General features: G+C 40.8%; 1 protein-coding gene across 2 annotated transcripts in view; it reads right to left on the bottom strand.

Moving 5' to 3' along the window:
- Positions 1–24,793, bottom strand: part of ARL15 (ADP ribosylation factor like GTPase 15) — a 164,011-nt gene extending 139,218 nt beyond the window's left edge. For both annotated transcript variants that reach the window (XM_032214133.1, XM_032214134.1), the window contains exon 1: positions 24,365–24,793. In XM_032214133.1, the coding sequence (XP_032070024.1) occupies positions 24,365–24,376 (12 nt within the window). In that variant the 5' untranslated portion in view covers positions 24,377–24,793. The remainder of the gene's footprint in view (positions 1–24,364) is intronic.
- Positions 24,794–26,022: the final 1,229 nt, after the last annotated feature.

Genomic DNA, 26,022 nt, shown 5'->3' with positions numbered 1-26,022 from the left:
TTTTAATTTTAAAACTCTAGCAAAACATAGATTTATTTCCAGTTTAGTTAATTAATGCCATTATAAACAGGAATGCAATTGATTAAATAAAAATGACTTTTTCTTTTATTAAGAATACTTATTCTACACTAAACTAGAAAATATTTCATAGGCCCTTCAACAAGTTTGTTACAAATTTTCAGGATTGCATGCATTCTTGAAACTGATACCATGTAATGTTAAAAAGCAGATCACTAACTAAGTACACTAAAAACCATGTTTAATTATTTGCTACTTGAGGCCAATAGCAATGATGAAGAAATTTCTCTCATCCTCAGTGACAATATTTTTAGGGCCAAAAAATAAAACTCTGTATATTGGATCTGTTGAATGGAGAAAGGCCTGCCCCCCCCTCCCCCAAATGAGATACCTTCCACGATAATAGGAGAGGAGAGCCTGGAGACAGCAATCACAAGGCAGAACGTAGCTAAGAGAATGGGGCAGCTAAGAGAACGGGGCGGGGGTTGGGAGAAGGCATGGGACTGGCTGGGGAAGGAGGGAGGGAGGGAGGGAGGGGGAGAACATGAGTGTGTGTATCCCTCCTTCCTTCAGCCCAACACTCTTGCTGGCATTCTGGCCAGACGAGAGGGACTGCAGAGGGTCTAGGGCAGCGAGCCATTCAATCAATGGGAAACTTGCCTCTTGGAAGGAATGACCCGGTTTGGCTCCCACTTTCAACAATCAAACAGAGAAGCGAAGAGGCAGGACAGACGAAGCGAGAGCCAAGCCGGGCTAGAGTGTTGGGCTGAAGGAAGGAGGGATACACACACTCGTGTTCTCCCCCTTCCTCTCTCTCTCTCTCTCTCTCAAATGGCAAATCGCTGCTGGGAGCCCGGTCTCATTTGGGGGAGGGGGAGGAAGCAAGCCTTTTTCCATTTCAAGGAGCTGCCGCTCCTCCCCCCCACCTCTTAGAAGTCCAGCCAGCTGCCTGCCAAGCTCTCCACGGAGACTAGTATCCAGCCGGATTTCTTGAATCCCCGCGTGTGTGCGCAAGGCAGCTAAGCAGGCTCTGCTTGGGAGGACCAGGCTATGGAGGGCATAGCATGGTCATCTCAAGCGAAGCTCCCCTCCCCCGCAAACTGCATTGCCCACACGCGCGGGGATTCAAAGTATCCAGCCGGATTTCTTGAATCCCCCGCGTGTGTGCGCAAGGCAGCTAGGCAGGCTCTGCTTGGGAGGACCAGGCTATGGAGGGCATAGCATGGTCATCTCAAGCGAAGCTCCCCTCCCCCGCAAACTGCATTGCCCACACGCGCGGGGATTCAAAGTATCCAGCCGGATTTCTTGAATCCCCGTGTGTGTGCGCAAGGCAGCTAGGCAGGCTCTGCTTGGGAGGACCAGGCTATGGAGGGCATAGCATGGTCATCTCAAGCGAAGCTCCCCTCCCCCGCAAACTGCATTGCCCACACGCGCGGGGATTCAAAGTATCCAGCCGGATTTCTTGAATCCCCGCGTGTGTGCGCAAGGCAGCTAGGCAGGCTCTGCTTGGGAGGACCAGGCTATGGAGGGCATAGCATGGTCATCTCAAGCGAAGCTCCCCTCCCCCGCAAACTGCATTGCCCACACGCGCGGGGATTCAAAGTATCCAGCCGGATTTCTTGAATCCCCCGCGTGTGTGCGCAAGGCAGCTAGGCAGGCTCTGCTTGGGAGGACCAGGCTATGGATGGCATAGCATGGTCATCTCAAGCGAAGCTCCCCTCCCCCGCAAACTGCATTGCCCACACGCGCGGGGATTCAAAGTATCCAGCCGGATTTCTTGAATCCCCCGCGTGTGTGCGCAAGGCAGCTAGGCAGGCTCTGCTTGGGAGGACCAGGCTATGGAGGGCATAGCATGGTCATCTCAAGCGAAGCTCCCCTCCCCCGCAAACTGTATTGCCCACACGCGCGGGGATTCAAAGTATCCAGCCGGATTTCTTGAATCCACGTGCATGTGGGCAACGCAGCTAGGCGGGCGGGCAACCCGCTTGCTGACAGGCTGGACGCGGCAGGGCAGGGGCCCGCGGCCGGGAGCGGCTTCTGGCGGCTACCGGGCGGCGATCTCACACCATCCGCTCGCGGCTCTTAATACTCACCAGTCAGCGCAGCTGCAACCTCTTTCGTCTTTTGGTGAAAGGAAATGGAGACTCGCGCAGACGTGCTGAAAATTTCCAATCCCAGCCAGCTCACTGATTGGCTGGAGTCCAGGCCAATCCAATCAGTGAGCGGGCAGGCTGGGCTGGCTTAAATTTGTAGGTAGGTAAAAGCACACTTTTTTTGGCGCTCGCAGCTCCCGCCCATCAGCTGCTAGCTTGCTGGGCTGGCTCATCGGTAGGATAGAGAACAAAACGATGAGCCAGCCCAGCAAGCTAGCAGCTGATGGGCGGGAGCTGCGAGCACCAAAAAAAGCGTGCCTTTTAAAAAGGCGGGCGGGACGCGGGAAAATGCGTTGGAAGGCGGGTGTGTCCCGCCAAAAGCGGGACGTCTGGTCACCTTATGCTAGCCAAGCAGCACAGAATAGATAAATATCAAACCTAGGTATTATAAACATCAAACTTTAAAAAGTGCTGACACATGAGACTAAAGTATAGGGTTTTGCAGATAGAGATTTAGCTAAGATTTTGCAAGAGGAAATGGTTAAGAACTAGCTAAGATTTTCAACGCTGGATCATTTCCAAGTTTCATTTACTTACAGTTTACTGCAGTTTTCTGCAAGGTGTTTATATGGTAAGCATGAAAGAGAAAAAAATATTTGCATTCACAAACTGATTCAAGTTAAACATTGAAGACTACCAGGCCCCTATAGCAAAACTTTCAAACAAGCAGCATGGAGAGAATCATACTCTATTGTCATTACGCACTCCAGGTTCTGGAATCCTGTAGTTTACAAGTAAGAGTCAATAAGCAATAAACACAGGGAGCTAGCATGTGACTATTTGTTTCTGCAAGTCCAAAACTGAAATTAACACTTTACAGAACCCAATCTAACACATGCAACAATATTAAACGAGTAGCATTTTTTATTCCAAGGTCCATTTTCAAGACTTCTACTGCATGCTGATCTCTTTAAAAAATGATCTACAACCAATTTTCCTGTATTAGAGGCACAGATTTCCAATTGGACATTCAACTCACACAGGTCTTTTAGCATAAGAGTCCATAACATATGCCTGAAGAAAAGCAATTGTGTGTTTTCTGTTTGCAAACTCCCTTGCCTTCTAGCATTTCCTGTTAATATCTTCTGAATAATGGGAAGAGATTCTTCTAAAAATATCGTAACGTTTTCAGAGGTTCCAAATGGAGGAGGAAATTTGAAAAAAAAAGCCTCCGTAAAATTCCATAATTGTAAAATTCCATAATTCCACAACTCCAAATAATATCCAAATCTTATGAGATCTTACATCAAAAGAATACCCCCCCCCAAAAGCCTCAAATGTCATTGAGTTTGAAAATACAGATGAAAGCCTACTGTCTTTCTTACTAAAAGAATATCAATCAATCAAATCAATCAAATTTGCCATAGATAAGTTGCTTATACATTTTTGGCATTTTTTTTTAATTGGAGGCCTGCTATCCCATAAGTGAACAAGAACTATTTAGAACAAGCCAAGAAAGTCAATACTGAGAGAAAAAGGATATCATGCCCAGCTCACAAGGAAGAAAACTCGGAAAACCGGAACAGTGCGCATGCACGTGTATGTGTGCGTGTGCATGTGCACATGATGGAGTGCCAGAAACCCAAAGACCAGCTGACCAGTGCAAGCATGACTGGTTTTTGGCTGTTTTTGGACTATTTTCAGGCCGTTTTCAGAACCATTTTTCGGGCTGTTTTCAGGCCGTTTTCCAGCACTCCTGCACCCATGAAGAGCAGCTGGCCAGTGCGTATATGCGTGCCAGATAAGAAGAGCGGCTGACGATGGAGTGCATGCCCACAGAGAGGACTCTTTGTACCACCTCTGCAGTGACGTGCGGTGAGGTTTATGGCTGGTGAGGCAGCAATTTTTTTAGACTTGTGGACTTCAACTCCCAGAATTCCATAGCCAGGCATGCTCAGTTCCGATTTAAAGTGAAAGCATTTGTTTTTCTCCTTTGCTAAATAAGTTTCCTTCTTTCTTTTTCTTTTTCTTCTCCCTTCCTCTCCTTCCTCCCTCTCTCCCTCCCTTTCCCTCTCTCAAACACACACACACACACACAGACAAAGTTGCATCAGGAAGATGAAGTTTGAATTCCTTCCCCTGCCTCCGACCCACACATACCTTTTCCAGCTGTTTCAGAGAGGATTTCAACTATGCTCTCGCCTGCCATCATGAAAAGAAAAAAATGTAAAAGGAAAAAGGCAAGAGCTGATGTCAGGCTGGGCTAGTTGCTGCCAGAGTCATCATGGATAACTCTGTTTAAATAAGCCTTTAAAAAAGCACCCTCTACAGGAGGAGGCAGGAGAACGACGTGCCTCATCTACGTCAGGAATTTTTCGGTTTTTAACCCTTGCTTAATTCTGCTCGAGTGATCATAAAAAGTCAGACTAGATGAGGCATGTCATTCTCCTGCCACCTCCTGTAGAGGGTGTTTTTTTAGAGGCTTTTTTAAACAGTTAAGCACTAAGCAGTGTCATCCATGGTGACTCTGGCAGCAACTAGCTCAGCCTGACCTCAGCTCTTGCCTTTCTCCTTTTACATTTTTTTTCTTTTCATGATGACAGTGATGAGGCTCTGCCGCCCCTGCCTCCCCTGACTGCACGTCCCTGCACCTCTGGCACGCGTGCCATAGGTTCGCCATCATAACCACAGACTATTTCTGCAGCAGTGAGAAAGGAAACAAGCTGGAAGGATGTAATTGTTATATGTACATGCATACAAACTATATACATACTCACACCACATTTCCTGAAATATCTAAATATTTCTAAGCTTGAGCACCCAAGCTACATGTGGAATGCATTAACCAATGAATTGACGAATCAAAGCAGTGTTATTAAACCACATGCTGAAAAAGGGTTAATCTTGCAGAGTTGTACATCTACTCTGGAAAGAGTGCATAGAAGAGCAACAAAGATGATTAGGGAACTGGAGGCTAAAACATGAAGACCGGTTGTAGGAATTGGGTATGTCTTTAGGGCAACCTGCAAACTCCCTCAGCTGAGCTTTATCTCCCAATTTTCATATGGCTAACTAAAGGGAAAGTACAAATTAAACATCAAAGAATCGTATAAAATAAATATCCTGTTCTTCTTCCCAGACTTGTATTTATTTGTGAGTCTAAACTGAACGGAGCTGATCTTCCTGCTGCTTTTTATTTAAGGCAATTTTGCACTTCAGAAAGTGACATTTGAGAAATACAGTATATACATCTTTTAGGCATATGAGGATTGCTCATGTTCAAACATCACTATCAGCCAGGAATGAAAAACCTGCAGTTCATGGTGAATAGTAATGTGTTCTTTTCTATCAATTTGGAGACATAAATTAAAAATAAACAGTAATTCAGCATGTTGGCTGGTGAGAAAAGAAGTATGAGACCTTCTGATTTAGATATACAGGCAGTCCTTGAATTCCAACTGGTTGTTTAATAACTGTTCAGAGTTACAGCGGCCTCAAAAAAGAAATGCTTTACGATCCGTAAAGCACTTTCAGCTATTGCAAAATGCCATGCCACCCCTCTGCAGTCATATAGTCACATTTCAGGCATTTGGCAACCGGCTTATATTTACAACTGGTTGCAATATCCTGCAGTCACATTGGCGCCTATTGGCTATAGAGGGACATGACCTCCCTCAGGGATGGCATGCCTCCCTCTGGCAAGAAAGAGACACCCCCCATAGGTACTTCATGGGACATTATATTCGGAAGATTTTGATGGGGGTCTGGGAAAAGATGAGGAAAAAATACTATCTTAGGGTTCCGTGCTGGTTGGCACCATTAGAGGCCTTAACGCATCCCAGTGTATTTAATTGGACAAGAAACATAACATATAAAGACATCATGACAGAAGATGGCAACATGAAAACAAAGATGGAATTAGAGCAGCTGGGCAGGAATCTGGAATGGTGGGAATATTTACAGGTTAGAAACAGGTTTAAAAGCGATAAGGTACGGTTTGGGATCTACCCAAACCCTCAGGGGCTAGATAAGATTTTGTTTGGTGGAGACAAGAAAATGTTATCAAAGATTTACCAATTTTTGACCTGCCAAGATGCTAATGAAGAGATGGATAAAAGCCTTCTAATAGCATGGGAGAGAAACTTTGGCTATGAAATTGAAATGGGCAAATGGTGGGATCTATGGAGTAAGACCATTAAACTTACAATATCTACAGCATTCAAAGAAAACATATACAAGATGGTTTATCGGTGGCACTTCCCCCCAACGAGGTTAGCCAAGATGTTCCCTGGGTTATCTCCATTGTGTTGGAAATGTGGAAGAAAGGATGGCACATTCTACCATATTTGGTGGTCCTGTACTGAGGCCACGAAATACTGGAAAAGGATTAAAAAATGGCTAAAAGAGGTTACCGGGGCAAACATGGAATGGAGACCCGAGAACCTTCTACTAAGCATTAAACCAGAAAACATGAGCAGTTCAATATGGCATTTGAGCCTACATATAATTGTGGCCGCAAGAATAACTTATGCACAATTTTGGAAATCCACTACCATACCGTCGGAAGATGCTATAATTAAAAAGATCTATGAATGTGCAGAAATGGACAGAATGACGGGTTGGCTGAGGGACAAAGGAGAAACGGAACATTACCTTAGCTGGAACTTATGGTATATGTGGGCGACAAGGAGAACAGCAGGGACTTAAAATGGGGAAAGTTAAAAGTGAACATGGGTATTGTAATAGATCCCTGAACTTTGTAATGAGAAGATGTGGCTTAGAGACCTAACAATGAGGAAGGAAAGAAAAAAGTTGGGCTGTGAATGACTGTCACCGCGGGGGGGGGGGAGTGGGGGGTTGTATGTTTAAAATTGTATTTGTATTTGTATGTTTTACTCTTAAAAAAATGTATAACTAATAAAAATTACTTTAAAAAAAAAAGAAATGCTTTACGATCCGTAAAGCACTTTCAGCTATTGCAAAATGCCACGCCACTCCTCTGCAGTCATATAGTCACATTTCAGGCATTTGGCAACCGGCTTATATTTACAACTGGTTGCAATATCCTGCAGTCACATTATCATGATTTACAATGTTGTTTGCAGGTTTTTCTGGATTCAGACTTGCAATTGTGTGATTCATTTAATGATTATGTAATTCGGACTAACCACTGCATGATTTCCCTAATGACCGCCATTAAAAATATTTGCGTAAAATAGGCTCCAATCACAGGGATGCCTTCCTTGACGTATGACTGTAATTTTAGTCCCAACTGAATTGTAAGATGAGGACTAGCTCTATTAAAGCCATGGACAGAGCCATCTAGGTTTGTTCAAACCAATCTCAAGGCAAAAGATGCCAACCAAAACTGATTTTGTTTAAACATTTGTTTAAACATTGAACAAATAAACATTTGCAGTTTATTTTGCTGACTTCACGCAGTGCAATATCAGGACCATGTGAAACTGGCTGAAACTATTTGTGAATAAAAAATGGGTCTTTTATTATAAAAGCAAAATTATTGTGCAATTATCATTCTGTTTAATATTGTTTCTCTGAGACATTACACTTCTTCCACAAAAAAAGGTTCAGTCAATTTGAATACCTACAACTGAAGCTGAGATTCTTTCTAAATGTCATTTCAAATACAACCAGGCTTCCAAAATCACATCAAATAACTTGAAAATTAAGTAATAGATTGGAATTAACATTAATCAATGCTCAGAAAACTCAGAACATGCCATTGCACATTACAGGTAACCCTCGACTTATAACAATTCATTTAGTGACTGTTTAAAGTTACAACGGCACTGAAAAAAAGTGACTTGTGATTTGTTTTTCAAACTTATGACCGTTGCAGCATCCTAATGATCACATGATCAAAATTCAGATGCTTAGTAACTGACTCACACTTATGACCGTTGCAGAATCCCGAGGTCATGTGATCACGTTTTGCAATCTTCTGACAAGCAAAGTCAATGGGAAAGCCAGATTCATTTAACAACTGGGTTACTAATTTAACAACTGCAATGTTTCACTTAACAATTGTCAAGATAGGTTGTAAAATGCGCAAAATTCCCTTAACAAATGATTCACTTAGCAACAAAAATTTTGGGCTCAATTGTGGTTGTAAGTCTAGGACTATCTGTAGCCCGTGCCAGGCTCTTGCAAAGATCAAATGGTCTCAATTCTAAGAATTCTCAGTCCTGAGTTCCATTACATAAGTTGCCTTGTAATTCATTTCGTTGCATTATTCATTCATCATTCAACATATATAGGGTATTCTATAGATTTCTTGATTTGTAAGGAATCTTTTAGATCAGGGGTGTCAAACACAAGGGCCGCGAGCCAGATCTGGCCCATGATGTGTTCAGACCCAGCCCATGGGGCTGTCCTGGAAAATGTAAGGAGCCGGCCCATATCGCTTCAGCCCAGTCTACCCAATGTGAAGAGGAAACATTGGGCCAGTGTCGCTTTGGTGAGGTCTACCCAATATGATGAGGAAACATGACAGAAGTATGGGGAGAGGCGTCAAGCTGGCCATGCCCACCCAGTTGACCATGCCCACCCAGTCGGCCACACCCAATGACTGGCATCAGTCAGCCCACACAGTCAGCCACACCCACAGAGTCAGCTACACGCTCCTGGACCTTCCGAGGTTAACCACAGCCCTGATGCAAAACAACACCCTAAACAAGAACTATCAAGGAGAAAACCACACTCCCAGGGCAAGCTATTGCATTTAAACAGAGAGCAAATCCACACTCCTTAGGACTAAAGTTGTTACCTAAGTGGGTAATGAATATTTGTAGCCTGCATTCAAGTAACCAAGCTCAGAGAGCACCAAGGGCTCCATATTAATTCATTTGCAGAAACACTTCTTCATAGGTAAATCGGAATATTGGAGACATCAGAATAAATCCAAAAGGACAGTCCATATTTTCCTATTGCCACTGCTTTAAACAAAAAGGTTCTAGATGATCAACTACATAATGAACTTGCCTGCTAAGTAAACACTATAACTGTTATTGGATACTGATTGCCAAACTTCACTATTTAGCTACTAACATCATGTAGGATCAGGAGAAAAAAAAACTTTAATCAAATTCTTCTAAAGCAAAGGTAATTATTTCTGCAACATATTCTAATAAGGGGGTGGACAAGGTATTGCAGAAATACTGCACATTGACATATGACAGAAATCTCTTTCATAGTCTTACCTGGTGGTAGACATTTTGGCTTTTCATTTTCTTCAATTGGGTTTCTGCAACTGACACAGGCAATAATATGATGGGGGTCAAAGTATCTGACCATAATTTCTATTTCATCTAAGTATGGGAAACTGCAGAGCAGTTTCCAGCCACCCTTGCAAAATCCACAGGTGATTTTGAGCCAGTTACTATCTCTGAATACTTTACAAAGCAGCTGTTTGGGGAAAAACTGGAGGAGATACTATTATATACATTCCCGGACAAGAAAAGGATTTGAAAATAATAATCATAATCCTAATACAGCGGTCCTGATTATAAATAAAAGTACTTTTTTTAATTTAGAAAAAACAAGTCTGAAAGTTGAGTCGTGGCAATTGGACTTATTTTCTTTTGGTTGGAGGAGTTTCACTGCTCATCTAAGCAGCTTCATCAGTCAGAGAAAATTAGTTGGGCAGAAAGTCGTTGGAATGTACCAACTCCTGTTGCACCAACCTCAGAAGAAGAAACTTTGGGGAAGAAATTCCTTACGTTAATGCCAGAGTTGGAACAGTCCAACGGCTCTCTGCTTATTTAACTTGCTCTGACTGATAAAGCTGCTTGAATAAGCAGTGAAATGTCTTAAACTACGTCCAGTTGCCATGACGTAACTTTCAATCAACACATACACCCTCCATATCGCATTAAATATTATTTTAATACTGATTGGCTGACAATCTTCATTGACATATTCAGGAAAAAAAGGGTTTCTACAAAAATTACTGGTTTTGTCTATTTTTTAATTTAGTAAAAACAGATTAATCTAAAATCCAGAAAAACATTTTAGATTCTAATTTTAGAAAAGTAAAATCTCTACTTTTCATTACAAGAAGAAAAAATGCAATACAAAGACATAAATTAAAACACCTATTCTTTCATCCTATCCTCAGGTGGTGTAGAATAGTGTTTCACACACTTTTAAAACTGGTTTAGAATCAGTAACAAAGCATTTTGATCTTATAAAAGTCAACAGAAGCCAGTCAGACTCAAGGCAACACATACACCCTCCATATCTCATTAAATATCATTTTAATACTGATTATGGATATTTTGAGTAACTTTACATTTAATATTGTTACTGTATATTAATTATCTGTTCTGCAGGAAATGTCTCTTCTATGTTGTTTAATCCATCTTTAGCACTGCAAAATTGGTGTGACTATTTTCCTGGCAGGGCTCAAGTATTTTCAATAAAAATGAATGAATGAAAATATAAAGGACTTTTGCTGCAGATTTTATATGTAGCATTTGAATCTATTAAGAGTTTTCTCGTAAAACTTTATTAGACATTTGTCCTTGTAGCATATAACCAAATTCTGTGTTAATTATCACCATGTGTATACTCAGGGGTGGGCTGCTGGGGGTTCGCATGAGTTTGGGCGATCCTCTAGTGAAGATTCTGTGCGGTTCAGTGAACCCCAAAATCCCACTTCTAGCTGGCCCCTCCTGCCCCTCCCACCCTGCCCCTCCCAAGAGTCTCCATGCAGCCCATTCATTATGCCAGATAAGTGCATGGCCTGCATAGAGGCTCAGGTAGGGGAGAAAACAGGCCTACTGGCAGTTCCAGAAGTCCAGAAACATGCCTATTTATGGCCTCCAGAAAGCCTCCGGAGTCTGGGGAGGGTAAAAATCCCCCCCCCCGCCCGCTGCTGTGGTGCAGGGGCCAACTAGGCTATGCTCACCCTGGCCACGCCCAGCCAACAACAGGGCCAAGAACCCGTTGTTGCAATTTTTGAAGCGCACCCCTGCATATGCTCCATACCAATCTATATTCTTTGATTCTCAATTAATCTTCATCCATCATGATCCCCATACTTCAACAAGCTGTAACATTTTAGAACAAGATTTTCAACATTATCACATTGAATACTGATTTGTGGCTAAACTGTTTTATAATAAATTTCTAAAACCAACATTTCTCATTCATGAATGGATATTTCTATATACCACTTAAGCATTTCTTACATGCCAGTGAATTGTCAAGAAGCTCAGAGTTCTTGACACCAAAGTTTCAAATCTCATTGTGCTCAACAAGAAAGCAGGATGTCTATCTCAGTTATGCTGAGTTACAGTGTACATATCCATCTCCCTACAGTGATAGTCCTTGACTTATGACTATTCATTCAATTGAAAAAATGGACTTAGCGTCCATACTCAAAATTATGGTGATTGCAGTGGTCCTGCAGTCATATGATCAAAATTCAGGCCCTTGGCAGGCTGCCCACACTTAGGATCACTTCAAGCTTCCCCACCTGCCTATCTGTCCCATCTCTGCCTTGCACCCAGCCTTATAGATGGCAATCAGCCAACAACCAGCTTCTCTTCCAGTTTCCCATGCCCAGCCATCTTGGCCAAAGCAGATGTGCCTCATTGTCTTTGCTGGCTCCTTTTTGGACATTTTCATTGCCTTTGCTGTCTCCTTTTGGATCCTTTTTGCTGCCTCCTTTTTAGACACCTTTTGCTGCTTCATTTTTGGACCCAGCATCTTCCGCGAACATTAGCTCCATATAGCTAAAGCTGCACTATCTTTGGGAAGCTTTCCAAAGATCGCGCAGCTTTAGCCATATGTAGGAAGTATTTGTGGGAGAAGTCCGAAAAGGAAATGCAAAAGCAGCAAAGTGCTTCTACCGCAGCCAAAGCAGCTGAACACAAAAGATTTAGTATGAAAAACTTGGGAGAGAATGCAACTGGATGAATGAATGCTTGCTGGCACTTGCTGGGGCAAACTGAGGCTTCCCAAGGCACAGCAAGCTGCCCCAGAGCCACTGTCATGGACAGCTTAGACCACGGGTGTCAAACCCAATTGTATCACATGACGCCATGTGCATTTGGCCCACGGGGCGCCAGTTTGATAACAGTTTGAAAGACAGCCATGCAGTTTTGAGATTTTTGACACCCCCCAATGCAGGGCAACAAAAAGGGCATATGTGTGAGGAGAGACAGGTGGGCGAAGGAGTTGGAGGCAGTCTCTTATCTCACTGAGGTTCAGGGTGGGTGGCACCAAGCCCAGAATGGCTTGGATTGGGGTGAATACCCAATTAACAATACAACAGGGAGTGCCAGGAATGCCATTGTAAGTCACTATAGTCAAATGATATCTTATCTTATGACTGCACTAATGTATGACAGAAATTCCAATCCCAGTTATTATCATAAATTAAGGACTACCTATATATCCTCTCAGGATAAGCAATATTAGGAAAATTACAAAAAGAAATAATAAGAAATAGTCAAATTAAAGAGGTTGGATGTAAGGGGGAAAAAGGAAATACAACTAAATCTAATTTTCACCAGCACCAAGTCTTGGCCATGCATTTCCTCCTCGCATACCTGTTTTCATCATGTCCCTCTACCAATTTTATTTTTTATTCTTCAAAGGTCTGTACCTTTGTGATTTGGATTCTCACAACTCCACCCAATCACAATTTTCTTGTCTTCTTCCTTACAACCCATTCATACTTCTTTAATATATTTTGTTTAGCAATTTGATTTTTATCCATTCTCTCTAGGACCAAAGAACCTCTCCCTATTCATTTTTAATCCAATCAACATTTGCTTTTGAGCACATACTTCTTAAGGGTTCATCTTGTCAGTGCATTTCAACTGCCTTTTATGTTTCTCCCGACATCCCAACTTTCCATTAATGAAGGAAGGAAAAGCACACTCATATCCTAATTTATATTTGTACTTCTTTTGATAAACATTAATTGCTTGTTACAGATCACATCATAGTACCAACTATCTTTCCTTCTGAAGACTTGCCAGCAAGCACATGGACTGCTGTATTTATAACCTAGCTTTAGTTTCCAGATGGTCTTCAAGGACAGACACTTTTAGTGCAATGCAGTAACCCAAGTGTGAGATGACAGATATGATTGCTGTCCATCCATCTTGTTCACGGTAAAGCCACATTGGTACTCAAGCTAGTCAAGTAAAACTTGTCCTGGTCCCAAGTTCCACCTATTTTTTCTAGAAGAAGTCATGAGTCCAGAAGAATTTAAGATTATGAACCTGCTCTTCCTTTGGGAGGACAAAATTGATATTGTCATGAAATTAATAGGCTTCTGAATTAACAGCTATTCTGTCTTTTTTGGAATGAGCATGAGCCTGTTTTTTCCCTTCCTTCAGAAACCAGGTAAGAACATTTTCTATATGAGAGTTAAAGATTTATTTAAAAGATTAAATTAATAGATAACTGCTCCTAAGTTTAAAAACACACAGAGGCATGCTTTATGAACCCTCCCTTTAGAAAGATGCAATAAAGAATTTGTTTCACCTAACCTTCATAGATCCTACATACTACAAATGTAACTGCTACTGTACTTCATAACAATTAGAAACACATATGCTCTTGTTTTACTGTACTAAGCATTTGTACTGAACAAGCAGCTGTCTTGTCTTCATGGCTGATCCCTGTTAAAAATAATGAAATGTTTCTCTCTGGATCTTGAAGCATATAGTGCAGTTTGTTATCTTCTGTCTTATCTAATACAAATTACACATTCAAGGTCAAAAGTGTCGACCTGCAGGACCTCAGAGTTTTTCAGAGGTCAGCAAGGCTTCATCAGAATTACCCACCAAAGTTCCAGAAAATCGTTCAAGTCCAAATCATTCAAGTCATCCAACCATGGGAAACTAGCTGAATGAATGGAACTAGATATCAACTGGACAAAACAATAATTGCTATGGGGAGCTATGTAATCAGACTGCCTCTTTATGAAATCTCAGAACAGCAATGCTGTTTGTATTTATTTTATGGATGTTTTTACTGTTTCTTTATTTTAGAATTGTAAGCCACTCAGAATCACTTGGTTGAGTTGAGTGGCTATAGAAATTAAATAAATAAATCAAATCCAGAAGGTGTCAATATCATTCTAATGTCCTGAGTAATTCAGAGAAAAGTGATGGTATACCATACAGCTCCCTTTAGTTAACATATTCAAAACAGCAGAATTTCAAAATTAAGACAAAAATCTCCCCTCCCTTCTATTTACAAGATAGATACTGATCTTGAAAAAAAATATGTACAATAGCTTACAAGTTATCCAATACCTACTTTTTACGTGTTTCAAGTAATTTTTTGTGTTTTGGTTCTCTCTCTCTCCTTGTGATTCAACTGTGAAATGCATGAATATGAATTCAGTACTGCACAAGAACTGATGTTTAAGAAAGAACAATGTATACATTTTTTTAAAAAATAAAGAGGAATAGGATTTGTTTCAAGGCATTTAATTTCTAATGAAAAAACTAGATACACACACACACACACACACACACAAACATACATACATACATACATATATATATTAGATTTTTACAACCCCTGGTAAGCCCCAATTATGGGAGGAAGCTAACTGCTTCCATCATCTGTCAATCGGCTCGTCACAAGAGTCCATCACGACAGAAACCCAATATTTTTTACTGTTGCCTTTGTTATATTTGTGTTTTTTTATTTGTGCTGATAAATAAATAAAGGGAGACTAGTATAGATCTATTTCAAGCTATTTAGCTCTCATCAGCTAGCCATACCCTTACTGAGATTTGAACCTGGGCTATATTACATACTAGGCAGACTTCTTAGCCTGTGCCCCCCCCCCCCACACACACACACACAAACACACAAACACACACATTATATATATTATAAATTATATATATATATATATATATATATATATATATATATATATATATATATATATATATATATATATATATATATATAATTTAAAACCAAGAGAAAACAAATTGAGATGGGGAAAAAACTGGTTTCTCCTCCGAAAAGCTCCTTAGGAGCTCTACAAATTCTTATTTTTTACTTTCTCCTCCCTATTAATTCCTGGCCTTCCTATCTCTATATCTGCTTCCCTTCTCACAAGAGCAACATCTCTTGTGAGAAGTACTGAAGTCAGATTAAAGGAGCTATGCTTTTCCATACAGTATCTGCCAACAAGCACAGTAGGAATGGTTCATCACTGCCTGCAGAACAAAGCCAATGCCTTCCATGTCCCCTACTATTCTCCTCCTAGCAATCCACTCCCACACCCTAAAATGAGTAACTATTTTAAATTCTTGGCCCTAGTTATAGTTTAACCTTAAACTGAAATTGCAATAAAAAACATATTCAAGGTTTTCCAACTGGGCTTTTCAAGAGAAACTTAGCAGCAAACAAAAGGCATCTCTCAGGGAAACCTGGCTCCCAGCAATGGCCTCCTTTAGTTTTAATTGAGGAATACCTGATAAGTTTCTAAGGAAACCCAAGATGTGAATTTGGAACTGCGGCTTTGTCTCCTTGATCATAACATAGCTACAGATGCATTCATAGGCAAACTTATAGCAAGAACTGTGAATCATTGACGCACATATACAAATTCTTTTAACTATTGAGGTTCCAGATTAAGAAGACTTCACCGATAGTAACAACGAAGAGATTTTGAAACAGCCTTTGGACAATTAAGCACAGCCCAGGCAACCAACACTTAAATACATTGTATTTGATTGCTAGCTGTTTTATTAACATGAGAAGAACTCAATTCTGTGTGGCCACTATTCCTAAATCCACTACTTAGAAGAGGAGCAAAAGAACATCACTAACATGCAACGTATTAATGATCATGATGGATGTAATGTTTTTAGTGCAATGGAGAAGCTGATTTTGCAAGAAAAGAGGTCTATAAGAATGCATTCAAATAATGTTTTGATGTATCACATCATCTGAATCTGGAGCGTTATTGCAAATATTGGTTAAGCTGCAAACTTTACTCATTGTAGTTTAGCCTACCTTAAGAACAGTTTGGTGTGTCTGAACCTAAATTCACAATTAATTTGGGTTTCATTACCCACCCACCCACCCCCGAAAAATGAGGAAATATACAAGGGTGATCCAAAAAGGAGTTGCTCCTGCAACAGCATCTCTTTTTATACATACACGTGTTCACATATACATAGACTTCTTTTGAGAAATAAACCGGATATTAGAAGCATCAAACTATATTTGGCATTAACCATAGTTAACCTATGATTGCCAGTGGACTTGGCACTAAATAAATAATTATTTTGGCAACAGCAAATAGCAATAGCACTTAGACTTATATACTGCTTCATAGTGCTTTTGCAGCCCTCTCTAAGCGGTTTACAGAGTCAGCATATTGCCCCAAATAATCTGGGTCCGCATTTTACAATCTCTGAAGGATGAAAAGCTGAGTCAACCTTGAGCCGGTGAGATTTGAACAGCCGAACTGCAGCTAGCAATCAGCTGAAGTAGCCTGTAGTACTGCACTCTAACCACTGTGCCACCTCGGCTCTCAAATGTTACAAAACCTGAAGATTCAGATTTCAATCAGGCAAATGATTGGTTTGGATGACCGCTATATTTGATGTTGTTTCTTTTCTTGGTTTTAAACATGTTGCATTGTCAAGATGGGAGATGGGTGGCTATATAAAAACCTAATCCTCAACTTACAAAGTTCATTTAGTGACCGTTTCAAGTTACAATAGCACTGAAAAAGTGACTTATGACTATTTATCACACTTATGACTGTTGAAGCATCCCCATGGTCACATGATTTACATTCGGATGCTTGACAACTGATTCACATTTATGATGCTTGCAGTGTCCCAAGGTCATGTGATCTCCTTTTGCAACATTCTGACAAGCAAAGTCAATGGAGAACCCAGATTCATTTAACAACTGTGTTACTAATTTAACAACTGCAATGATTCATTTAACAAATGTGGCAAGCAAAGTCATAAAATGGAGCAAAACTCACTTAACAAATTTCTCACTTAACTTAAATTTTGGTCTCAGTTGTGGTTGTAAGTTAAGGCCTACTTGTATTGTTAAAATAAACCAATAAATATAATCCTCCTTTTTGGCCCTAAACTAAATAAAAAACCTAAAGTATCAACCAGTAAATAGTTTTGGGGAATAGAGACCCAGAGGCTCTTGCCAAAATACTTGCATTGATAGTTTAAAGATCAACTGTCAAATTAAACCTAAATTAACTATGGTTAATTTAAAGTATAATTTAATATATTGCATGAATACAGTCTCAATCAAAACCAACTCAAGGATCTATAAAGGTCTTGGTGGTATTTGTTTCCAAATCAGCGATAAAACAGGAAAGTTATTGTCAAATCATTATCTATATTACAATGCTGTTTTGAGTTGAACTGAGTTCAACTTTCAAGACATTATGGATATGTAGTTTTCAAGGCAACAACATAGAAGTGATTTGCCACTGCCTTCTTCCAGGTTTTTTCTGATTTTTATTCTCAGTCTATATTACAAACTTAGTATTCCCTCGAGGTCTCCCATTCGAGTTTGACTCAAGCTGAGTCAAAGTTTGACAAGCTAAGTCAAAGTTATCAGGCACTGCCACCTGCTAAGACTATCTTGAAACTACTGCGGAAGAAGTAATGGAACATGTCGATTTGTGGATGCATAATCGCTGACTGTACAACAGCCATGATTACATCTTTAATTTTGTACCTTTCGAGTTTTTAGCTGAAAAATGGAACAACAAATGTATTTTGTATTACGCTCTATCCCCATGAGGGAGCTGATGGAAGTCACAACGCTAATGGTGGAATGGAATAAAAAACTATATTTTCTTTAATAGAAGAAAAAGGAACTCTGATGCAAAACAAATTAATTAAAATGCTACAAGAAATGAACTGACTGAGTCCATTAAGAAAATTAAGAAAATTTCCTTGCACTTTGCACTGATTGCAAAGGGCAAGGAAAGTTACCTGTAAGGACATTGGAAAAAAAACATGGTAAACATGTTTTAAAAGATTATGTAAAAAGCCTGAAAAAGTAGAAGTGTGTGGCAAAACCTCACTTCATATTGATTTGTCCAAAGTATTCCAGAGATGGATACATGTTCTACTAACCTAGCCCCCAATGAACAGACTTTCCAAAGGTAGTGAAAACTGAGCTATTTTGGATAGCTTTCGCTTCTTTACCTGCAATCCTGTTGTGTTAGAGTGGACAGACTTTCCCCCAAAAAATCCTGAGGAATACAGTTTGCTATAGTAGCACCTGACTTATAACCATTTGTTCAGTGACTGTTCAAACTTACAAGAAAAAAAATGGACTTATGGTTGTTTTTCACTCTACTGTTGCAGCAGTGCAGCGGTGGGATTCACTTAACTTCCCTACTGGTTTGCAAATGTGAGCACACACGCACAGTGCTTCTGCGCATGTGCAGTACTCTCATGCATTATGTCGGGGGGGCGGAGCCTCCAGCCGCCACTGCTACTGGTTCACCTGAACCGAAGAAACCCGGCTGAATACCACCTCTGCTCCAGTGATCATACAATCAAATTTCAAATACTTGGCAACTGGCATGTATTTATAATAGCTGCAGTGTCCTGGATTATGCGATCATTGTTTGTGACTTTCTGACAAAGAAATTCAATGGGAAGGCAGATTCACTAAACAGCCATATTACTAATTTTAACTGCAATGATTCATTTAACAACTATGGCAAGAAAGGCCGTAATGTGGGACAAAAACTTTCTTAATAACTCTCTTGCTTAGCAGCAGAAATTTTGGACGCAGCTGTGGTCATATACTGTATCAAGGACAAACTGCATTAGGTTTTTGTTAGCCAGGTTGAATTAAAATGGTCTAACCAGTAGACTCAGATTCCCAAGAGATTTTTTTTTTTTTACAAAGGGCTTGAGAATGCCAGGGGTCACTTTAAACAAAGTATCCGGGATATTGATCTTCGATCAGTATCATAAATCATCATTCCCTGCATCGCCCTCCACTTTAACACAGATGGCTAGTGCCTACATGGAAGGCCAAAGCAAAGATGACAAGACGCAATAAATGCAGACATGAAAATGACCCAGTTGGATTCATATGTTGTGTCTAATCACACAAGATGGTGTTTGTCAATCCAAAGAGCAGAGCTGCACCTGTGGGAATAACACTAGGAAGATGATTTCCTTAGAGTCCTGCGAAAAAATCAGGTGGAACAACGGCTGATGAAAGTGTCCTCACATATTGTATTACAATATGGTATGCTGGTTTAACAGCTGCGGACAGGAAGGCACTACAGAGAGTGATCAATTCGGCACAAGAAACCATTGGTTGCCCTCTGACACCACTGGATGACATCGCCAGATCTCGCTGCTTTAGCAGAGTAAGGAAGATACTCAGATATGATTCACACCCTATGTCTCAGTGTCTCTTTGCACGTCTACCATCAGGCAGAAGACATCAAAGTATAGTCAGCTGAACAAACAGGTTTCTATCCTTGGGCTGTGAGACTTTTAAACACAACCACAATCACTCCATGCACACACTAGTTTTTTTCTTTTTCTTTCTTTTTTTGTTTCTGTTATAATTTTGCACCAGTGAGGTTAAAACTAATTTTGTTGTATTTAAGTACAATGACAATAAGGATTATACTAATACTTATGGTGTTGGCGGTGGATATTGAACTTCAAGTAGTTTAAGCAGTTTATATTTAACGTAACATTTATATTTTACGGATTCTTCTCAATGGTATGTGCCAGTATCTTAACTGTCTCAAATTCTAATTCTCATATTTCGACAGCTTTTCACCTTGGCAGCTTGGATGCATTGCCCTCTGCAGTTCTGTGGGGACGGTGTAAAAATACCCATTTTTAGCAGTTGAGATGCTTCTGTGGAATCCCTAAGCCATAAGGTTCTTTGTTTCTCTCCCTATAGGGAAGCAAGGAAGATCTACAGTATATTTATCCTATTTTAAAGAATTACCCTGGTAGTGAACACAAGTCTGCCTGTCACTGACTGCTTCTACCTAATCAGGACCATTACATATATTTCCAAGTTGTCCGACTTTGTGCTATCATTTGTTTTAACCAACAATCTAAGCTATGGTTGAAGTTTAGCACACATCTGGGTTATTGCCACTGATATCTGTCCTACAGTTACTATAATAAAAATGCAATACAATTACATAATTATATAACTGTAATAGTAATAAAAATGCAATACAATTACATAAAATACATTGTTTTATTAATAATTGCAAGTCCTATATTTTATTGTTGCACTTTCTGGCCTAGAGAGCCTTATAAAGGAAAAAATAAACTAGTTGTATTAGAGTAATTATGTGCCATTCATGTATTTGTCATGGGATTATTACATTTAGGGACATCATTACTTTAAGAAAGGAACAGGATGAGAGAAGAGAGGGGAGGAGAGGAGAGGAGAAGAATTGGAAGGGACCTTGGAGGTCTTTAAGTCCAAACCCCTGCTTAGACAGGAAACCCTATACCAGTGTTGGCTAACCTTTTCCGGACCAAGTGCCCAAAGCACGCGTGCGTGTAACCCCCCCAAATGCAATGTACATGCAGCCCCGCACATGCGTCCCAACTCCCGTACATGCCCCATCCCCCCATGCATGTATGCACCCCCAAAACATTCCTCGTGCCCCATACATGTATGGCAGAGACCCGATGATCAGCTGGCTGGCACGAGGCATGCACGCATGCGCTATACTAGGGCCCTGGCTTGTTTTCCCATTGAGAGTGCCATAGGTTCGCCATCACAGCCCTATACCATTTCAGACAAATGTGCACATTTTAAGGTATTGTTTATCAATGATGTATTAATGTTTACATTTTGCCATAGATTTCATTGTTTAAATTGTTACTCATGCTATGAGTGTTTTAGCTACTGAAAGTCATCATTAGTCAAATTAAATTGGCAGCATCCAAATTTGAGAAATAAGTAAATAGTTACCCACAAGTATACATATATACCAAGAAGCAGGGAGGAATGATGGACAACTGGAATAGCGAAAAATAAACTCTCATAGCAGTATTTGTGTGAGTTGTAGCCCAGGTCCTTTTAGGAACTTGTCTAGCTGCTAGGATCTGCAAAAGGAGCCCATAGGAACTCACTCCTGCAGTCCAAGGCCTTCTTCGTGGTTCACCAGATACATTGCTCTCTGCCTATGACAAGGGTTGGCAACCTTAATACTCAAAGACCCGAACCGGAAGCCCCCTGTTCAATTCTGGAGCCAACCAGAAGTCCTGTTCCCCATCAGAGTCTCCTCCTAGCGCAGCGTCTTTTTTTTTGCCTACCTGTCCTAACCAAAAGCCCTATCAATTGTGGAGCTGACTGGAAAACCCACCCCTTGCCATAAAGTCCCCCACCCAACTGGAAGCGTCTCTCAAAATTGTGGCACCGACCAGCAACAGGGAGCCACAGCAGAGGGATGAGAAAGCCACATGCGGCTCCAGAGCCACAGGTTGCTGACCCCTGGCCTATGGAAGGAACTTTCATGAGATCTGCATTGGATCTCATTTGGCTCTCCCAATGTGTAAAAAATAAACATGTTCTTTTGCCCGGATTTTAATATTACTGGAATTTAATGATGTTTTTTTTTATTTTGTTTTTTAAAAAGCAACTTCCTTGAGTATGTATTAGAAGGGCGATATACAAACAAATAACACTTCTAATCTTTTCTGTTCTTTGGTCTTATAAGCACAAACATACGGAACTCTGCATGGGCATGAGATAATTACAATCATCAATGCATCATGTAAATTACACTGAGTACTTGACTCCCTAATGGTGCAAACACTGAAAATCATAATGTCAATTACATTATTTTCCAAGTGTTGTTTTTGGCTGAATATTAATAATATATCCCGCATCTGCCTTAACAATTTTATTGTCCTCTAGCTGTTGTCTGTTATGCAGTAATACAAGTAGAAAGTATTCAGTGAATTCTGAAAGGTCCTGTTAAAGAAAACATTGCCAATAACATCAACAAGAGTTCAGAACATAAATTCAGCTTTCTCTTAACCTAAAGCCATTTGCTAGGGGAAACACAACCAAAAATTCATAATGAAGTTCTAGACTTTATTCTTCTATAATTTGGCTTGCTTCTAAGCCTTGCAAACCAAACATCTACCCAAACTAAATATCCAGGCACTTCAAAGAAAAGAAACTTCATACTCCAATCTCCCCTTTATGTAATAAATAGTTAATTGAATGAAAGTTGGGGGTAGAGGGTAATATGAAAGCAGCTACAAAGGTAATACTTTTTCATGAAACAAGCAATTCAAAAGCGCACACAATTTGCTTCACGTTGCATGCAACAAAAAGCAGAAATAAGGACAAGAGGTCAAGCTAGACTTAGCAAAGGACATTTTGTAAGTTTGTCATGTAGAAGAACATATTTCAAAGTCAATTAAACACATTCTGCACACTAGAATACTTTTCCATTACATTATGCAGCAGTTAAAAGGTTTAATATTTGCTCCAAGTAATAAAGAGCTAGCTTCACCCAGATACAAATTTCGAAAATATTACTTCAGAAACCTCCAAGCTCCCATGTAGGTATAGTAATACCTGTTCTCAGAATAGTCAAGTTAATTACTAATAGTCCTTTAAGCTATTTTTTAAAAAATGTCACATAGTCTCAATACAGCAAACATTTTTCCCCATCAACACACAGGCCAAATACAATTTAGCCCCACAAACATTTGAAACAAAATTAAAAAAGATAAGCTATGCTTTTCTAATAGGCTCGTGCTTTTTTGAAAAAATAGTCTTGCTTTTTAAAGTAATTTAGTTAGAAATAAATATTTTAGGTAACATTGTTCTCAGTGTAGATACCACGTTTATTCTAAAAAGCATTTTTACTGATGGATCAATAAAACACTTTCTTCCTGCTAATAAAGGCATATTTCACCTCAACAGAACTGCAGGAAAATGCAATTTGACACATTCATTCACATTAAATCATTTTATATACAATTCAGATAAGCTAGGAAATTAACTAATTACCATACTGAGTTTCATACATGTAGGCTGCACGTGTATGTCATATTGGAAGATAATGTTTTTATATATTAAACAGTTCATATTTTTATTTAAAAAATAGAGATAGCCCTTGAGAATGCCACAAATCAATGTGTAATTTAGATCTGGCTTGACCATTTTCTGTATTAAGAAAAAGGTAGGGGGAAAAAACCTCAGAAAGATTATAGCTGAAGCAGTACATCTAGAGCCCTTTAAAACGAGACAAGCTAATTGCACAATGAAAGGCTCATCTGAAAGTATCTTTAGTCTGTATCTCTTCCCATACTGTGCATTAAAAGAGTAACTTTTTTATGTTTTATGGTATGTAATTTATGACTATGCAAACAACTCCCAATCATTGGCGTGTACATTTTGAAAGGCAAAAAGGAAGTCACGTTTAAAAGCATGGGAAAAAGCTAACATGAAACACAGTGCTTCTCTTAACAATAGTCAGGTAGATTGTGCATTGCATTATGCATTTAAAATGTTAATTAAGGCATAGATTAGCGTCAACATTTCGCTCCATCCAGGAAGGCAATTAATAGCTTCCAGGACTTTCACAAACCCTAAACTCCTCTAACCTTGAAGTAAACCACTGTGATACAATCTCTCTCTTTTAACAAATAAGCCAACTCTCATTAAAGGCTGCTAAATGTTTTCTGCTAAATACCCAATTATTTAAGTACTGAATTGTTCACACTGCAATGCATTCAAGCGTCCTTTCAATTTAAGCATTTAGAACCCAAGCTAGGTGACCTGGCTCAGGACTTTAGAAGCCTAATAACCCAATGAGTGAGAGTATAGTAGTCCATTTAAGGCTTTAATTGTTCTGAAAGTCACCAGATTCAGAGCCTGGAGCATTCCATTTTCTAGCCAGGAGTTTACATAAGCACCACTGGAAAACTTTCTTCTCCACTACCTTTGTCAGCATCACAGAGGGGAGGAAAGGTGATTTCTGTCTTCTAAAAATCAACAGCCAAGTTCCAGAAAGGACAAGCAAACGAACCTATATACTAACTAGAGGAGCTTGAGGACCTCTGGACGGACAGACAGACAGACAGACACATAAGCAAGCAGAAAATAGACAGGTATAAACAATGGAATTGGGAACGTGCAGGTTGAAAACAGGTTCGCCCTAAATTGGGAGCAGGAGGAAGATTTTTGCATTCACTTTGCACCGGGGGACTTACCAGATAATCCATGAACTGGGGTAACTAGATGTGGGCGCCGGGGAGGGGTTGACAAGAGCAGCCTGCAGGCTGCACAGGTCTAAAGAACCGACCCACAGCCCCCCGGTGCTGGCGAGCCCCTCCGTCTCACTGCCTGCAAGGATGGGAGGAATCGCAAAAACCCCAGCGCTTCCGAACGAGGCAGCCGCTCGCTCTCTGCTGGGTTGCTTGGCTAGTTCTCGGGCGTCAGGTCTCTCCACCTCGCCGGTTGGACGCGCCAAGGATTAGCGGGCTTTGTCGCCTGTGCCCGCCGGAGCTCCTCGCGCTGCCTCCGCCGCCGCCAAGCGCCCTCCCGCAGCCAGACGGAAGAGGCGGCTGGCTAAGCGGCAGGACAGAGACGCTCGCCACCCGCTGCAGCGCCTCCGAGGTTTCAGGAACAGGCAGCTTTTCCCCGGGAGCGTCACCGTCAGCTGATCGGCCACGTGAGAGGGGCGAGCGAAGGCTCTTAAAGGGACCAGGCGCCCTTTCCCTTCCCCGCATGCTACGTTAAAGGGAGAAAACCCTCCGGAGAGGAGGGAATCGAGGCCCGGACGGAAGCGCCAGCAGGCGGGGAGTTTGCAAGATGCAGTGGGAGGAGAAGAAATGAATGAAGGAGACCGGAGCAGAGACATAGAAATAGAATCCTTTATTGGCCAAGTGCGATTGGACACACAAAGAATTTGTCGTTGGTGCATATGCTCTTAGGGTACATAAAAGAAAAGATACATTGTCAAGAATCATAAGGTACAACAAATAATGATAGTCATAGGGTACAAATAAGCAATCAGGAAACAACATCAATATAAATCTCAAAGATACAAGCAACAAAGTTACAGCCCCACAGTTATAAGTGGGAGGAGATGGGTGATAGGGACGATGAGAAGACGAAGAGTAATACAACCTTAGTGAATAGTTTGCCAGTGGTGAGGGAATTATTTGTTTAGCAGAGTGATGGCATGGGGTGGGGGGACTGTTCTTGTGTCTAGTTGTCTTGGTCTGCAGTGCTCTATAGCATCGTTTTGAGGGTAGGAGTTGAAACAATTTATGTCCAGGATGTGAGGGGTCTGTAAATATTTTCCCGACCCTCTTTTTGACTCGTGCAGTGTACAGGTCCTCCATGGAAGGCAGGTTGGTAGTAATTGTTTTTCCAACAGTTCTGATTATCCTCTTGTGTCTTGTTGGGTTGCAGAACCAAACCAGACATTTGAAAAACCGTAGCCTTCCAGTCAGCAGAACTGCAAGGCGATCCATAAGCAGGAGCTCCTCCGTGGCCTGGCGCAATTCTCAGCTTTTTGGGTCTGTGCTTGACTCTGGTTCCCAGGCTCATCCCTGAAGCACGGGCGAGGGCCTTCCGGACACTTCCCTGCAGTGCTAGGTACTCCAAGGGGTTTGGAAAATGACTGGGGGAAGAGCCTCTTCTAATCAGAAAGTGAGGAGCAGGCAGAAAAGGCACCAATCGTGGCTCCTTCCAACTAATTGGTAGAGTGAACCATGAATGATGGCAGTGCCCCTCATCCTCATGCAAGGAGGGGGACAATAAAGCGGTAGGGCCCTTTTCCTTCTCTCAGTGTTTACAAGATCTGCCTTTATGAAGTGAATATTTTCTGGCCATCATGACATCTTCCTGAATATAAACACTC

This window comes from Thamnophis elegans, chromosome 3 (genome assembly GCF_009769535.1).
Source record: "Thamnophis elegans isolate rThaEle1 chromosome 3, rThaEle1.pri, whole genome shotgun sequence".
Taxonomy (NCBI): Eukaryota; Metazoa; Chordata; class Lepidosauria; order Squamata; family Colubridae; genus Thamnophis; species Thamnophis elegans.
The sequence above is the reverse complement of the archived record's forward strand: the minus strand, read 5'-3'. Positions and strand labels throughout refer to the sequence as shown.